This window comes from Hemitrygon akajei, chromosome 5 (assembly GCF_048418815.1).
Source record: "Hemitrygon akajei chromosome 5, sHemAka1.3, whole genome shotgun sequence".
NCBI lineage: Eukaryota > Metazoa > Chordata > Chondrichthyes > Myliobatiformes > Dasyatidae > Hemitrygon > Hemitrygon akajei.
In genome coordinates, this window is record NC_133128.1 from 185965219 (window position 1) to 185983284 (window position 18066).

The following is an 18066-nucleotide window of genomic DNA, read 5'->3' on the forward strand; positions in this document are numbered from 1 at the left end:
CTTCTCCAAGAGAGAATGGCAGTAATCAGTGGTTCCGTTCTGCTTATGTCAGGAGACATTCCAAACCTTGTGTATTCTGCGTCTCTCTCTCTCTCTCTCTCTCATGATGTGTATCTCTCTCATTTCCTGGGTCTCAGACCTGAAATAATAGCGATCTTGCGATTCTCAAAAAAGACTTTGTACCCTTCGGCCCCTCAGAGTTGCTTCACCTTCGTAACATTAGTTCATTTGAATTAACGGCTGTTTGTTTTCTTAGTCTTGTTGCAAGGCCTATGAATATATGGGTTACATTATGGAGAAAGAACAATCTTACAAAGATGCAGCCTTTAATTATGAAATGGCTTGGAAGTATTGTAACCAGACAAATCCAACAATCGGTAAGATCCAGTTTATTAGTATGTGTCATTAACATTAGAAATTCTGAAATGTATTAATGTGTAACATTATCTCAAAACTGATGTTAATTTTATAGGGTACAAGCTGGCTTTTAACTACTTGAAGGCAAAACGATATGTTGATGCTATTGACATCTGTCATAAGGTAACATTTTTAAATGCAAAGTTTAATGTAGATTTCAGAACTGTTGACAAAATAATTATGACCAGTGTTCATGCTTAAACTCCCCAAAATGCTCCTAATCTTGGGTACCCAGTCTAGACACCTCTGCTGCCATCTCACCAGCACCTTATCTAAACTAAGCTTAAATGATGGCAGATTCTTTAGATTCTGTCAACATTTCTAGCAGTGCATTTCCACAGTTTTATACCTCTGACTAGCTTTTACAAAAAGCATCCCTATTCCAATCCCTAACCTGTATGATTTATTTTGCTATTATGATCACAGTAAACAGTTTGTTCTTACCTGCTCTGTCTAATCCTTTAATAAACATCTTCAAATCATCTCATAATCTCAACAGAGTGAACTAAAATAGTGAATTTGCAATACATCTTCAAGTTTGCCTGATGCCCTTACTATTTACAGAACTACAAAATTTACACAACTACTTACCAATAGGAAACATAGAACATATAATAGTACAGCACAGTACAGGCCCTTCGGCCCACAATGTTGTGCCGACCTTTAAACCCTGCCTCCCATATAACCCCCCCACCTTAAATTCCTCCATATACCAGTCTAGTAGTCTCTTAAGTGTCACTAGTGTATCTGCCTCCACCACTGACTCAGGCAGTGCATTCCTCGCACCAACCACTCTCTGAGTAAAGATGTAAATAAGTTTGAAAGAGTACCGAGAATATTTGCAAGGATGTTGCCAGGACTGGGGGACCTGAGTTATAATGAAAGATTGAATAGTTTAGGACTTTATTCCTTGAAACGTAGGAGATTGAGGAGAGACTTGTTAGAGGTGTACAGAATTTTGAGGGGTATAGATGGGGTAAATGCAAGCAGGCTTTTTCCACTGAGGTTGGGTGCGACTATAACTAGTGTCTATGGGTTAAGGGTGCAAGGTGAAAAGTTTAAAAGGAACATGAGGGAAAACTTCTTCAGTCAGAGGGTCGTGGGTGTTGAATGAGCTGCCACCACAAGTGGTGAATACAAACTCAGTTTCAAAGTTTAAGACAAGTTTGGATAGATACTTGCATGGGAGGGGTATGGAGGGCTAGGGTCGGGTGCAGGTCGATGGCAGTTTAATTGATTCGGCACAGGCTAGGTGGACCAAGGGCCTGTATTCTTCTATGACTTTAACTCTTAATTGTGGCGTTAGTAAAGTTTTATGGGAACTTTAGCATTGCGTCCAGTTTTGTGTTCCTTACTTCTTGCTATCAAATCCTAGTGTTCAATTAGCTTTATAGCAATATGTGTGAGATGTTGCATTTTGAGAGATCAAGTGTAAAGAGAAAGCTTACACTTAATGGCGGGGCCCTTAACAGCAATGGTATAAAGAGGGATCTTGGGGCCAAGTTCATATCTCCTTGAAAGTGGCAACACAAGAGTGGTAAACAAAGGGGATGGCTTATAACCAGTTTGCAGAGGAATTTGGAGTGGGAAGACAGTGATCCAGTTGTCGTGGTCCATATGAGTACCAATGATGTAGGAAGAACAAGGAAAGAGATTCTGCTGAGCATTTGAGCAGCTATGGGCTAAATTAAAATGCAGAATTAAAAGGAAATAATCTCCATTCACTTGCTCTGATTAAGTAATCCCTTTATCTAGAGGGTGGTGAATATCTGTGGAATTCTTAGCTGTGGAGGCCAAGTCATTGGGTATATTTAAAGTGGAGCTCAATAGGTTCTTGATCAGTAAGGGTGCTAAAGGCTATGGGGAGGGGTCAGGAATGGGGGTGGGTTATTAAATCAGCCATGATAGAATAATGGGGCAGATTCAATGGCTGAACAGCCTAATTCTGCCCCTAAGTCTTAAGGTCTTATGGTATCTCATGTTTGCCTTCATTGTTTGGGATATGGAATATAAGAGTCAAGAGGTCAGCTTGGTTAGGGTGCGCTTGGTGTGTTCTGTGCAGTTCTGCCCACCCCACTACAGGAAGGGTGTGGGAACTTTGCAGAGGGTGGAGAAGGGCTTTACTGGGTCCTACCTGGATTAGAGGGTATTTTAAAAGGAGGTTCAACAAACTTGGATTGCTTTCTCTGGAGTGTCAGAGATTGAGAGCAAACTTGACAGAAATTTATAAGATTATGAGAGGCACAGAAAGGGTCAACTGCAAGAGTCTGTTTCACCAGGGTAGAAATGTCAAATATCAGTGGGCGTAGCTGCAAGGTGAGATGGGCAAAGTTTAAAGGAGGGCAACATATTTTTAAACAGTATGGTTGCTACCTGGAATAGGCTGTTAGGAGTGGTGACAAGAGTAGATATGATAGTGGCATTCAAGAGGCTTTTAGATAGGCCAATGAACCTAGAAGGAATGGATGGATATGGATCAAATGCAAGCAGAAGAGATTAATTTGATATCATAGTTGACATAGACAAAATGGGCCAAAGTGCCTGTTCCTGTGCTGTACTGTTTAATACCACGTTACTCAGGCTACACGTATACAGTACCTTAGGGGCCTGAATTCCTGAACGATCAACATGTTTTAGTACCAAATTACTTAATCTCCTTGCAGCTCCCTTTGGTTTATATGCTTCATTAACATCCCAATCAAAGTAACAATAATTGATGGAAACAGTGAACCGAAACCGCTCCAGAAACAAAACAGTATTAAGCATTCAAAGTTAATTACCTTTAACTTCTGCTCTGTATCTTCTCTAAGCATTTCATAATCCAGTTATCCATTCTAAAATTAATTTTATACCATTAAATCTTCTCCAGTGGTCTGTCTGGAACCTTGCCAAAAATTTCTGCTATACTATATTACGTACATTTATTGTATTTTCCCCATTCACGATTCATGTCACCTCCACAAAAAATGTGTCATATTTACCTAGCACAATCTTTAATTCTGATATCAGTTTTGACTTCCTTCAGTTATTTGCTGTTTATTTCCCATTAAAATTGACAAATTAGTTGGCTTGTGATAACCTGGTTTAGCCTTACTGTCTGTTGTTTGTTCCCTTCTTTGTAAAATAGGTTTCATGAATTGATGGGACCATCCACAGTACTGTTCAAAAGTCTTAGGTGCATATAAACAATTGGTTTTTTGATCATTACAGAATGTCTCCCTGGTGCTTCCTCCCTTTTCCCTGATCCCTTCCACTTTCAGTCCCTAGTCCACAATAGAGACCTATATCAGAATCAGGTTTAATATCACTGGCATATGTCGTGAAATTTGTTAACTTTATGGCAGCAGTACAATGAAATACATGAGAAATAAATATAAAGAAAAGAACTGAATTACAGTAAGTAATCAGGTTTATCATCACTCACATATGCCATGGATTTTTTTTTGTGGCAGCAATACAGTGAAATCAAACTACTGCAGTACTTTGCAAAAGTTTTGAGTACTCTAGCTACACTGTATATATGTGCCTAAGACTTTTGCACAGTATTCTACTGCTATCAGTCTTTAGTATTCTACTGTTATCAATTTGATTTTGGTAGCTGGTATCTAGATAAGATTAAGAATTGCTCTCTGACTTTAATGGTTTTATATACCACAGTTGGCGCGTGGCCTAGTGGGCAAGGCATCAGACTAGTAACCTGAAGGTCACTGTTTCAAGCCTCAGCTGAGGCAGCGTGTTTGTGTCCTTGAGCAAGGCACTTAACAACACATTGCTCTGCGATGTCACCGGTGCCAAGCTGCATGGGTCCTAGTGCCCTTCCCTTGGACAACATCGGTGGCGTGGAGTGGGGAAGGCCTGCAGCTTGGGCAACTGCCGGTCTCCCATACAACCCTCCCCAGGCCTGCGCCCTGGAAACTCCAGGCTCAGATCCATGGTCTCTTGAGACCGACGGATGCCACCACATACCACAGTTATAATATTGACATGCCTTAGTGTTGGGAACAGAGAACCATTTAAATTTAAATAATTTAAATAAGCATCAAGCAATACTTAATGCTCAAAACTTTCACCTTCTTCCATTAAGACAGCAGTGCGCTGAAACACAGTGGCTGCTTGGGGGCCAACCAAAGATAGACTTTTCTTTTTAAAATGTGTCTTTTATGATTGTAACGCTATACTGGACTCCCAAAAACAACAGCAGGTCTACCACATCAGTGATCTGTGTGCTGTTCAGAGCTGCCAGCTGGGGTATTGAAGGAGCTGACGAACAAGTTGGAGAAGGAGAAGCCAGCGCTCGGGCTGGAGAAGGAGGAGCTGATGCTCAGGCTAGAGGAGAAGGAGAATCCGGCTCTCGGGTTGGAGAAGGAGAAGCCAGCTCCTGGGTCAGAGAAGGAGAAGCCAGCTCTCAGGCCAGAGGAAAAGATGGTTCTCAGGCTGGAGAAGAAGAAACCAGCAGATGGGCCACAGAAGAAGAAGCTGTTACTCTGGTCAGAGAAGGAGAATCCGGCTCTCAGGCTGGAGAAGGAGAATCCGGCTCTCGGGCAGGAGAAGGAGAAGCTGGCTCTTGGGCAGGAGAAGGAGAATCTGGCTCTTGGGCAGGAGAAGGAGAAGCTGGCTCTAGGGCTGGAGAAGGAGAAGGAGAATCCGGCTCTCGGGCAGGAGAAGGAGAATCCGGCTCTTGGGCAGGAGAAGGAGAATCCGGCTCTAGGGCTGGAGAAGGAGAAGCTGGTGGATGGGCCGAAGAGTGTTCAGAGGAGCTGATCTGGGGCAGACCATACTGCTGCTGCTACTTGAAGACATTGGAGTTGGTGCATAAAAGCAGCGTGCAGTTAACCGTGAGTAACTGTCTTGGACATTTCCCTTGCAATCACAAGACCAAGTTGGACATTGATAATGTAAGATGCTGTAGGCCTGATTCCTGTACTTGGTGGGGAGACAGGCAACAAGGCAGTAGTGTGGTCTCGGTCATAGTGAGCACTAGGCCTCAAGCCACAGCCTTGCCTGCTGCTGCTGCCCAGGTGAGAAGACACTGGAGGCAATGTGGCATAACATCCGTGCTCAGTTGGGAGCTGGCCTCTCCTGTCAGTGCTGCCGTCCAGTGTTCAACCAGTGGAATGACAGGCTGGATTGCCGGGAGCTGTACCACTCAGGGTCTTGGATTATATATGTGTTTTCTTGCATAACAATGTGTGTTTATTTCCTCTCTCGCTATTTTGAGTATACGTTGTGTATCTAGGCCCCAGAGGAATGCAGCCTCATTTGACTATATCCATGTATGGTTTGAATGATAATTATACTTGTTTTGATTTGATTTTGATCTTTTGATTCTTGATTTTGATTTGATTCATAATAAATCAATTACCGGTATATAAAAAGCATGACCCCTCCCCTTCCTACAAAGAAATAGTCCTCATTTTGGTTGTCAATTAATTAAAAACAATCATTTTAATTCCAGTTAAACATTGATGGAGTATCTCTTTATATAGTTGAAAAGAAAGTACTTTGATTTTATAACTATAAATAAATTAAAATTTCTCTGTGGAATAATCCCAGATGTGGTTTTACCCCATCCCTGGAACCTCCACCATTCCTCAGTTTCTTTCTAGACTCTAAAATTGAAGTATAATGTATTTTGAACTCAAAGTGGCCCAGGATGCCGCTGCTGATTCTTTTTTAATCTCCAGGATCGCATAGATAAGCAAATTTTTAAAATTATGTTTTGCTATAACATTAATTAGAAATAAATAGTGGTGAATGATTGATTTATCTATTTCTAATTATTGTTACCAATTCTACTCTGATTCCCCTTTAATCACTTCTTTCATCTATTCAATATAATCTTGAATATTGATAACATTTCTATTTTAGCCAGCTACTCTGCAACTAAATGTTTTAGCCTCACAAGTGTATTTAAGACGCTAAGACATAAGAGCAGAATTATGCCATTCACCTAAGGACTCTGCTTGGCTGTTCCATCATGGCTGATTTATTATCCCTCTCAACCCCATTCTCCTGCCTTCTCCCCATAACCTTTGACAGCCTGACTAATCAAGAACCTATCAACCTCTGCTTTAAATCTACTTTAATGACTTGGCCTCCACAGGCGTATGTGGCAAAAAATACCTTAGATATTCACTACCCTCTCACTAAAGAAATTCCTCTTCATCTCTTTTCTAAATGGATGTCCCTCTGTTCTGTGGTTGTGCCCTCTGGTCCGAGACTCACCCACTAATGGAACATTCTCTCCACATCCACTCTATCCAAACCTTCCAATATTCGGTAGGTTTAAATGAGATCCCCTCTTATCCATCTAAACTCCAGCAAGTTCAGGCTAAGAATCATCAAACGCTCTTCATACTTTAACCTTTTCATTCCAGAATCATTCTCATGAACTTCCTCTGGACCCTCTCAAATGCCACCACATTTTTTCTTAGATAGGCGCCCAAAACTGCTCAAGTGTTCCTGGTGTGCTCTGACCAATGCCTTTATAAAACCTCAACATTACATTCTTGTTCTTCTATTCTAGTCCTCTCAAAATGAATGCATTTGCCTTCCTTACCACCAACACAACTAACAAGTTAACCTTCAGGAAATCCTGCATAAGGACTCCCAAGTCCCTTGGCACCTCATAGTTTTGAATTTGATTTTTCTTCTAATTTAATTAAATGTCTCCTTTATGCTAAATCATATTGCATTCAATCTTGCATCAATGCCCCATTGTTCTTAACAACTCAACCATATTTTTCCATTTACTCTATTCTTTATTCCTTAATAATCTCTTATTTTTATTATATCACGTCCTGGAGGTGTTGCTGAGAGTGGGATGAAGGGAACTGGGAAAGAGAGAGCCCTGGGTTTCTTTATTTATTGTCCTTTCATTGCTGACATTGGAGAGTTTTATTAAAAAGAAAGGGAAAAGGCACTTTGTTATTTTCCCATATACAACTATTACAGTCACAATAACCTTTTGTAGCTACAGTCTGGCTTACACAACTGTCTTGTTAAGTGGAGTGATGTGCAAGGAGTGACCATGTCTCAAATAGCAGAATCCAAGGACCAGTCCCAGTGTCAGACTGCCTGATGGCCATTAACAGCTCATGCTGCCAAAGGCCTTTTCATAGTAGTGAAATAGATTTCAGCAATAAAATCATTTAAAAATCTTCTGATATTAATTAAAAACATTTGCAAATAGAGAAAAAATTCAGTTAAACAAACATTTTTAAAGAATTGATATGGGTTACTTGTAATAGAGTAAGTTATATAATAATTTATGTTAATTTAAGTTCATGCTAACCTTTGTCTTCGTTTTATGTAGAGTGTCTGTGGTGGTGGGCATCTGCACCCGGACTTTGGAACAATAGGTCCTGGGTTTGAATCCAGCGAGCTCATTCCACAAGTTCCACCTGTGCTGGGTTGAGTGTCAAGCTAGCAACTCAGCCTGATAAATCACACAAACGCTAAAGAAATGACAAGGTTGCTACCTGACACAGAAAGGAACTTTACCTTTTTTCTTTAACTTTGTGTAGTGTGCTGCTGTAGCAAAAAGCTGATTTTCAAGGCTTTTATATCCTGTGTATGTATGCCTATAATACCAATAAATTTAATCTCAGTAAACCCATTCCAATGAATTGGATTGCACATAGAGAGATCAATGATGGTTGTGAAAAGCTGAGCGATTAGAATAGAAAGTGTATTCAATCTGTTAACAATATGAAATTGTGTTCAGGCTCAATGACAAGTTCAGGAAAAGAGTAAGACATCAAATGCAATTAGTTAGTGTTAACTAATATCGTTACCAAGCCATGACACCTATAAAGTGATACTACCAAGAAATAAAAACTCCGCTGCCCTCCGACTCTTCACCATGTACTTATCCAGGCTCATTACCACACCTATGTATTCCTCTTCTCACTTACCTGTCACCTCACCCTGGATTGCCCTCTTCCTTTCTCCTATGGTCCACTCTCCTCTCCTATTAGATTCTTTCCTCTCCAGCCCTTTATCTTCACTCACCTTCAATCACTTGGCTTCACCTATCACCTTCTAGCTATCCTCCTTCCCCTCCCCTCACCATTTTATTCTGGTGTTTTCCCCTTCCTTTCTGCTTCTGGAAAAGAGTCTCGGCCTGAAACTTAGACTTTTTATTCATTTCCATAGATGCTGCCTGACCTTCTGAGCTCCTGCTTTGCATAAACTGCATCTGCAGAATTTCTCAAATAACAGATAATTATAACTATTCTATTTTGTTTCCTTTCATAGGTATTAGGCGCCCATCCCAATTACCCAAAGATGAGGAAAGAGATTCTTGACAAAGCTCGGACAGCTCTACGTTCTTAGTATTGACATTACTTCCTTAACATTATGGATGCATATATTTGACATGTTAATCTTGTACAAATTATAACTTAAAATTTTCAATATTTAGATTTTCATTTTTTATAGTTCACTAACAGTTTTATATCTGTTTTCTATAGCAATGTTCTCTATTTTATATTGGTAGTTTAAAAAAAGGTATATGTAACCACTAAATTTCCTGTCCCATCCTCCCTATATACCTTTTTTGTGATTTTCTTAGAGTTAGTCTTTCAAGCCCCAAAATTTGTAATCAGCATTTCATCCTATTGTTGATCATAATTTATATATTTTGAACACAAATTAATCAATCTGTAATGTTAGTGTTTTGTGTCTTGAACATTTGATAAAAAGGTCAATCTATACTGAAGAAGTTAAACTCCAAAGAATGTATGCTGTGTTTCACTGTTAAATAAATATTAAATCCAAGACTAGAAACTAAAATTGCTGTTTTAAAGAAGAAGAATTTTGCAGTATATGCATTTGGGATGTGGAGGGGGCTGGAAGAATCATTTCTCCACACCATGTAAGTTGGTTAAATTAGCTGATACATAGTTTGTATAAAAACTACCAAAATATTTTCTATTTCAAAAAACAATATATGGTTTTTCAAACATTCAAAAATGATTGAATGTGGTTTTTAAAAGATAAAGAATCGTAAGTTATGATTATTAAAAACAACAAAACAGAAACAATGCGAAGTATTTCAATAATTTAGATCTTTTGCTGAAATTCTATTTTCAATAGCCAATTCCTCCTCTTGATGAGTTTGTTTAGTGTGAGAGACAAACTGGGAACATTACAAAAAGGGAACAATTGTTAAGATTCCATGAATGAAACATATCTAAATAAAATAATTCAGAATTCAGACTCCAATTTAGCTATTTTTGAAAAAGCTAAGGAATATTTAAACTCATCCTCAAGAATAAACTCAGAAAACTTTGTTGTGAAGTGGGAACTTTTTGCTAATTGCATACACCGAAGATATACAAAATGTACAATTTAAAGGTATGGATACAATACCACATTACTACAAATTCATTTTAGAAAGTACAGTGGAAGCATAATTAGAAATCTAGTTCATAGCTTCACTGAAAATTTCAACAGAGATTATTCAGTCCATTGTGTCTGTGCTGATCTAGAGTAAGTCTTGGATTTCAGTCCCAACCAACTTTTTGAGGTACTGAGTTCCATATTGCTACTGCCCTTTTTTGTGGGGGGGGGGGGGGGGGGATCTTTCCTCTTCTCTTGTGCTTCTAGCATTTATTTTAAGACAGTTCCTATTTGTGTTTGATCACTCATCTCGGGGAAATAAGTCAACCAACTTATTCTATCTAACCCTCTCATACTTATATGGTGTTTGTCCATCGTGTTGGACAATGACAGATGACCTGTGCAAAAATGTTTTTAAAGTGGGAAAGCTGTTGTATTGGGGTAGTTCCATTCTCTCAGCCGCAGAAGTCTGGGTCCAGTGGTATGAACAAGCGTTACAAACTTTGTTGCAATGGAGGACCATGACATCTTCTGTGCCTTGTCATGCCCTCTGCTCTCCATGGAGCATTGCAGTACTGCCTTCCTGGCCGTTGAATCTCACTGTATATCTCATCTGCCCAGTCTGCTGGAGTTGACTTCGCATGCAAGACAGGCTTATCGCTATCTCAACAGGGTGTGAGGCCTCTGCCTACCCTCACCTGTCAAAGCAGTGTACCAGGGTGTGGCCGCTATTGCATGCAAACAGTCTCTCAGAGCCACAGGTGAGAGCTGAGTCTCCGGTGAGGACCAAAGGTGAGTGAACTGCGTGGAATGATCATGACAAACCCTTTCACCAGAGGTACTCCTCCTTCTTAGACACCCCATACACTCTCATAACTATATACCACTCAAATAAACCCTCTCAGCCTTTTATAAGTTTTACAAAAATAACCCAAGCCTGTCAGATCTTTCACCTTAACTAACATTTTCTAATCCTAAATCTGCTCTGCATTCTCTCTAACAAAATTACATCTCTCTTGTTTACTGATGACAAGAATTGTCATCATATTTTTTGGTCATGAAACCAGATTGGGTAAAGCTAGCCAACCCACACAGAGCAGCATAACTCAAAATACTTACAAGCTATTTGACAATAAGTTACGTACAAAATGTAAGGTAAAATATGACAAACAAAATAACAATATTTAAAAAATTACAAAGGATATACTGTAGAAGTACAAGATATAATTTAAACTTTTAATAAAGTACCATAGATTGTTGCAGTGCTTGAGCTGTAATGACTTAACAAACATTGTGACCTAATTCTGAATACAATTCAACACAATGTTGACCCCTTTGGTACAGATTACTCAGACCTGTCTGTAATTTCTTTGCATTACCTTGCTTCCAAATCCTGCTTTTCATAGAACCCAATCTCGTCTGTGACAATCGATGCCAACTCTTTCTGAGTCTCCCTTGCAAAGCCATGCATCCTAAATTGATTAGTCCAATTAGTTCTCTATCTTCAACTTTCACTGAAAACTTACTATGTTGAGCTCTGAAATTATCTACATCCGATGCAGATTACCAGTCTTGATAGAGGATAAAAAGGACTCTAGCATTTTCTTCCACTTGTGGTCTGTATTTCTCAAGGTTCGTTAAAAATAGTTTTATGGTCTCTCTCAGCCTGCCATGTAGAATTTTGGTCAATTTTAGTGAATGTTGTGCAACCAAGAGGTGAATACATGTCTTTCTGAATATGCATTATAACTAGCATAGTATATGTATTCCACCTAGACACAATGTCCCAACTACTAAACAAAAACAGATGATAAATATTTTTAAACAACCTTATCTACCTGTCCTGCTATCTTAAGACCATTGACAGCAAGGTCTTACTCCTCCTCCACATCTTTCAGTGCTCTCCAATTTATTGTGCAAAACAAAGATTTTAAGTGATATCTTTAACAAAAATATTTACTTTCAAAAATTCAGTATAGTAAAATCTAACGTCAAATTCTATTCTGAGATCCATCTGCAGGCAGGCACGAAACAAACACCATGGAACCTATTCGAAAAAACATCAAACACCCAATGCGCGAAAAATAAAACAAATTGCGCAAACAGCAAAAAGCAAGTGAACAACACATAGAATATCAAACGTCAAACCCGGAGTCCAGTCATATACCTTTTGGTTCAGTTCAGTGCTGTGCTGCTAGCCCACTGCAGACCACACGCAGAGCCATTCTTTGCTGAAGTGCCCCAAACCACATTGATCATCCTGATCAACCTGCTTAAAAACAGCAAAAAAACAGAGTAACCAGAATCCAGAAATACATGCAGCAAGATCGTCAAAACAAGTCCACAGCCTCACCAATCAATCCTTGCAACATGGAACCCAAGACTCCTGCACTTTCCTCCAACAGCAACTAGCGAGAGGGAGAAGAAGACCAGTCAGACGCGGGTAGACAGCGCTGAACATCGTCCATTCTCCACTCTCCTCCTCGTCAATTTCAGCCTTGCTCAACACCTCAAATGCAGAGAAGTAATGGAGTTGATCATGGGCATGAAGCAATGATTTAACTTGACCTGTGTATCTATACCAATGATCATGGCTGTTGATTAAATCAAGTCACATATTCTGTGGTACTATTCTTTTGGAAAGGTCACAGTATTGTATGGTGAGGAGATCCAGAAGCCACTGGGTGAGGTACTAAAAAGTCTTCAGCTGACACAGTGGCAGACAAGGTTAAAGGCTGTGTCTCCATAATGGTTATGGAAAATGATAGTTTAATTAGTTCTATCATGCAGACCCTAAACAACAGAACATCTGCAAATGCTGGAAATCTGAGCAACATGTGTTGTTCAAACACGAGGAAATCTGCAGATGCTGGAAATTCAAACAACACCCACAAAACGTGTGTTGTTCACTCGCTTTTTGCTGTTTGCGTAAATAGTAACAGAGATGTCGAGGAGCAGATAGGGAAACATCCTGGAAAGGTGTAATAATAACAGAGTTGTCGTGATGGGAGATGTTAATTTCCCAAATATCGATTGGCATCTCTCCAGAGTGAGGGGTTTAGATGGGGTGGAGTTTGTTAGGTGTGTTCAGGAAGGTTTCTTGACACAATATGTAGAAAACCCTATGAGAGGAGAGGCTGTACTTGATTTGGTATTGGGAAATGAACCTGGTCAGGTGTCAGATCTCTCAGTAGGAGAACATTTTGGAGATAACGATCATAATCTGTCTCCTTTACAATAGCATTGGAGGGAGATAGGCACAGACAAGTTAGAAAAACATTTACTTGGAGTAAGGGGAATTATGAGGCTATCAGACAGGAAATTGGAAGCTTAAATTGGAAACAGATGTTCTCAGGGAAAAGTACGGAAGAAATGTGGCAAATGTTTAGGGGATATTTGTGTGGAGTTCTGTATAGGTATGCTCCAATGAGACAGGGAAGTTATGGTAGGGTACAGGAACCATGGTGTGAAAAGGCTGTAATAAATCTAATCAAGAAGAAAAGAAAAAAGCTTACAAAAGGTTCAGAGAGCTAGGTAATGTTAGAGATCTAGAAGATTATAAGGCTAATAGGAAGAAGCTTAAGAAGGAAATTAGGAGAGCCAGAAGGGGCCATGAGAAGGCCTTGGTGGATAAGATTAAGGAAAACCCCAAGGCATTCTACAAGTATGTGAAGAGCAAGAGGATAAGGCGTGAAAGAATAGGACCTATCAAGTGTGACAGTGGGGAAGTGTGTATGGAACCAGCGGAAGTAGCAGAGGTACTTAATGAATACTTAATGATGCAGACTGGGAGACCGTTTTGCTGAACATCTACGCTCGGTCCGCCAGAGAAAGCAGGGTCTCCCAGTGGCCACACATTTTAATTCCACGTCCTATTCCCATTCTGATATGTCTATCCATGGCCTCCTCTACTGTCAACATGAATCCAAACTCAGGTTGGAGGAACAACACCTTATATACCGGCTGGGTAGCCTCCAACCTGATGGCATGAACATTGACTTCTCTAACTTCCGTTAATGCCCCTCCCCCCTTCTTACCCTATCCCTGAGATATTTAGTTGTTTGGTTTTTTTCTCTCTCTGCCCATCACTCTGCCTGTTCTCCATCTCCCCCTGGTGCTTTCCCCCCTCTCCCTTTCTTTCTCCCGAGGCCTCCCGTCCGATGATCCTTTCCCTTCTCCAGTTCTGTATCACTTTCGCCAATCACATTTCCAGCTCTTAGCTTCATCCCACCCCCTCCGGTCTTCTATCATTCGCATTTCCCCCTCCTCCCACTACTTTAAAATCTCTTATTATCTTTCCTTTCAGTTAGTCCTGAAAAAGGGTCTCGGCCCGAAACATCGACAGTGCTTCTTATAGACTGGGCAGCTGTGTTCCACCAGCTTTTTGCGTGTGTTGTAATGAATACTTTACTTCAGTGTTCACTATGAAAAAGGATCTTGGTAATTATAGTGATGACTTGCAGCAGACTAAAAAGCTTGAGCATGTAGATATTAAGAAAGAGGATGTGCTGGAGCTTTTGGAAAGCATCAAGTTGGTGAGTCGCCAAGACCGGATGAGATGTACCCCAGGCTACTGTGGGAGGTGAGGGAAGAGATTGCTGAGCATCTGGCAATGATCTTTGCATCATCAGTGGGGATGGGAGAGGTTCCAGAGGATTGGAGGGTTTGCGGATGTTGTTCCTTTATGCAAGAAAGGGAGTAGAGATAGCCCAGGAAATTATAGACCAGTGAGTCTTACTTCAGTGGTTGGTAAGTTGATGGAGAAGGTCCTGAGAGACAGGATTTATGAACATTTGGAGAGGTATAATATGAGTAGGAATTATCAGCATGGCTTTGTCAAAGGCAAGTCGTGCCTTACAAGCCTGATTGAATCCTTTGAGGATGTAACTAATCACATTGATGAAGGAAGAGCAGTAGCTGTAGTGTGTATGGATTTCAGCAAGGTATTTGATAAGGTACCCCATGCAAGGCTTATTGAGAAAGTGAGGCATGGGATCCAAGGGAACATTGCTTTGTGGATCCAGAACTAGCTTGCCCACAGAAGGCAAAGAGTGGCTGTAGAAGGGTCATATTCTGTATGGAGGTGCCTCCGGGATCTGTTCTGGGACCCTTACTCTTCGTGATTTTTATAAATGACCTGGATGAGGAAGTGGAGGGATGAGTTAGTAAGTTTGCTGATGACACAAAGGTTGGAGGTGTTGTGGATAGTGTAGAGGGCTGTCAGAGGTTACAGTGGGACATTGATAGGATGCAAAACTGGGCTGAGAAGTGGCAGATGGAGTTCAACCCAGCTACATGTGAAGTGGTTCATTTTGGTAGGTCAAATATGATGGCAGAATATAGTATTAATGGTAAGACTCTTGGCAGTGTGGAGAATCAGAGGGATCTTGGGGTCCGAGTGCATAGGACGCTCAAACCAGTTGTGCAGGTTGACTCTGTGAAACACAATAGCATGAATGGCAGCAATGCTTCAGTACCAGATGAACTCAACGCTTTGAAAGCGAGAACATAACTACATCTGTGAAGATCCCTGCTGCACCTGACGACCCTGTGATCTCTGTCTCAGAGGCCGACGTTAGGCTGTCTTTAAAGAGAGCGAACCTTACAAGGCAGAAGGTCCAGATGGAGTACCTGGTAAGGCTCTGAAAACCTTCAAGCTTGCAGAGCATGAGGAACAGAGCAGTGGGGAGTCTATCTGCTGGACTATGGAACTGTGAGAGAAATGAGAAAACATTTAATTGCTGTGAGCCTGGTAAGGCTCTGATGTGCAAATCAACTAGCGGGAGTATTCAAGGACATTTTCAATTACTCATTTCTACAGGCAGAAGTTCCCACGTTTCAAAAAGGCAACAATTATACCAGTACCTAAAAGAATAATGTGAGCTGCCAAGATGACTATCGCCTGGTAGCAGTGATGAAATGCTTTGAGAGGTTGGTCATGACTAGACTGAACTCCAGCCTCAGCATGGACCTGGACCAATTGCAATTTGCCTATCACCACAATAGGTCAACGGCAGAAGCAATCTCAATGGCTCTTTACACGGCTTTAGACCACCTGGACAACACAAACACCTATGTCAGGATTCTGTTTGTCAACAATAGCTCAGCATTTAATACCATCATTCCCACAATCCTGATTGAGAAGTTGCAGAACCTAGACCTCTGTACCTCCCTCTGCACTTGGGTCTTTGACTTCCTAACTGGAAGACCACAATCTGTGCAGATTGGTGATAACATATCCTCCTCGCTGACAATCAACACTGACGCACCTCAGGGGTGTGTGCTTAACCCACTGCTCTACTCTCTACATATACATGACTGTGTGGCTAGGCACAGCTCAAATACCACCTATAAATTTGCTGATGATACAACCGTTGTGGGTAGAATCTCAGGTGGTGATGAAAGGGCGTACAGGAGTGAGATATGCCAGCTAGTGGAGTGGTGCCATAGCAACAACCTGGCACTCAATGTCAGTAAGATGAAAGCTGATTGTGGACTTCAGGAAGGGTAAGATGAAGGAACACATACCAATCCTCAAAGAGGGATCAGAGGTGGAGAGAGTGAGCAGTTTCAAGTTCCTGGGTGGGTCAAGATCTCTGAGGATCTAACCTGGTCCCAACATATCGATGTAGTTATAAAGAAGGCAAGACAGTGGCTATAGTTCATTAGAAGTTTGAAGAGATTTGGCATGTCAACAAATACACTCAAAAATTTCTATAGATGTACTGTGGAGAGCATTGTAACAGGTTGCATCACCATCTGGTATAGGGGGACTACCGCACAGGACCAAAAGAAACTGCAGACAGTTGTAAATCTAATCAGCTCCATCTTGGGTACTAGCCTACAAAATACCCAGGACATCTTCAGGGAACGGTGTCTCAGAAAGGCAGCGTTCATTAATAAGGACCTCCAGCACCCAGGGCATGCCCTTTTCTCACTGTACAGAAGCCTGAAGGTACACACTCAGCGATTCAGGAACAGCTTCTTCCCCTCTGCCATCCGATTCCTAAATGGACATTGAACCCTTGGTCTCTACCTCACTTTCCTTTTAATATACAATATTTCTGATTTTTGCACATTTTTTAACCTATTCAATATATGTCTATTGTTATTTATTTATTATTATTGTCTTATTTTTGTTTCTCTTCTATATTTTGTATTGCATTGAACTACTGCTGCTAAGTTAATAAATTTCAAGTCACATGCTGATGATAATCAACCTGATTCTGATAGCATTTGATGAAATAGCCCCTATTTCCTCTCTTGCAGATATGGTGCCAGTAGACTTGCCCATGTGTCAGAGGTCTCTGACTCTGCCAGTATCAACTGTGTCACTTTCCTGCTAATGCGCAGTTGGGTTTTCTCTTTTCTGTCCTGCTCAGGGACCATCTTGGTACTATTCAGCCTCTCAATCATTTTTACTGAGAAGATGGCCGGGATCATTCATAAGCCTTCAACTCAGTAGTTTATCTGCCATATTGTTTTCCTGGTACACTAGGAAGCGAATGGGCCTATTAAGACTATGAGACCTCTCAGGGAGCAATCCCATTAGTCCCACTCATCCTCTTTTCATTCCTCTGTACTTCTTTACTTTTGCCCATTATGCTGCTGGCATTTAGGGCAGCAATGAAGTTCCTCCATCTCTGGCAGTGTTCAGGGCTTCCTTCATCATGTCAGTAGCTTCCTCTCAGTTTTCACTACTGATAGTTATGCAAGTCCCTGGTGGAGACTCGGGAATACCGTCACCCGCAGCTGTAGAAAGATTCATCATTGCTGTTTCTGTCACAGTTTTATTTGACCAGTCAGGGGTTGTTAGCCCTGAGATGAACCCCTAAACTTGGAGGATCAGTGGACTGCTCTTAATCTAGCCTCTACCCTTTGATCTGTTTGGCTTTGGTGACCCTACCCAAAGGGCACAGAACCCTGACTCCAGCCAGCATAGCTTTCTGGTCATTGAGGAACAAAAGCCTCAAACCACAATAAGGTTGTGGTCCTCTTGGAGGATTTCCCTGTAAAATTGCAATTTATCCTCATATCCTTCAATTCTCTTCAGATTTTTTTTTGGCACAATATGGACAAATTCACTCTAGCTAACTAACCTACCAGAACTTCTCTGAAAGAAAACTGAACCATGCAGCAGAAATTCACACAGTTTCAGAGGAGTTGTGGAAGCTCCACACAGATAGCATCAAAGTAAGAATTGATCCCAGGACTATGGTGGTGTGATACCTACTGTCTCTTTGAGCTATTTTCTTTGCAGTGGATCACTTTTTGCTTATTCCTTCAAGCATCAATATACCCAAC

The 18066-nt window shown here is 40.9% G+C and overlaps 2 protein-coding genes across 2 annotated transcripts in view; both read left to right on the plus strand.

The window, feature by feature from the left end:
- Positions 1-9393, plus strand: part of ttc21b (tetratricopeptide repeat domain 21B) — a 102111-nt gene extending 92718 nt beyond the window's left edge. The window contains exons 27-29 of the mRNA XM_073047439.1: positions 257-377; positions 473-540; positions 8677-9393. Of these exons, the coding sequence (XP_072903540.1) occupies positions 257-377; positions 473-540; positions 8677-8754 (267 nt within the window). The 3' untranslated portion in view covers positions 8755-9393. The remainder of the gene's footprint in view (positions 1-256; positions 378-472; positions 541-8676) is intronic.
- On the plus strand, positions 4430-8657 carry LOC140728554 (uncharacterized). The gene is made up of 2 exons (XM_073047440.1): positions 4430-5252; positions 7733-8657. The coding sequence occupies exons 1-2, from the start codon at positions 4578-4580 to the stop codon at positions 7832-7834; spliced, it is 777 nt and encodes a 258-aa protein (XP_072903541.1). The 5' UTR covers positions 4430-4577; the 3' UTR covers positions 7835-8657.
- Positions 9394-18066: the final 8673 nt, after the last annotated feature.

Coding starts and splice junctions, on each gene's coding strand:
- LOC140728554 (XM_073047440.1), top strand. CDS start 4,578: ATGATTGTAACGCTATACTGGACTCCCAAAAACAACAGCAGGTCTACC. Junction 5,253..7,732: donor AAAGCAGCGTGCAGTTAACC/GTGAGTAACTGT, acceptor CGTTTTATGTAG/AGTGTCTGTGGTGGTGGGCA.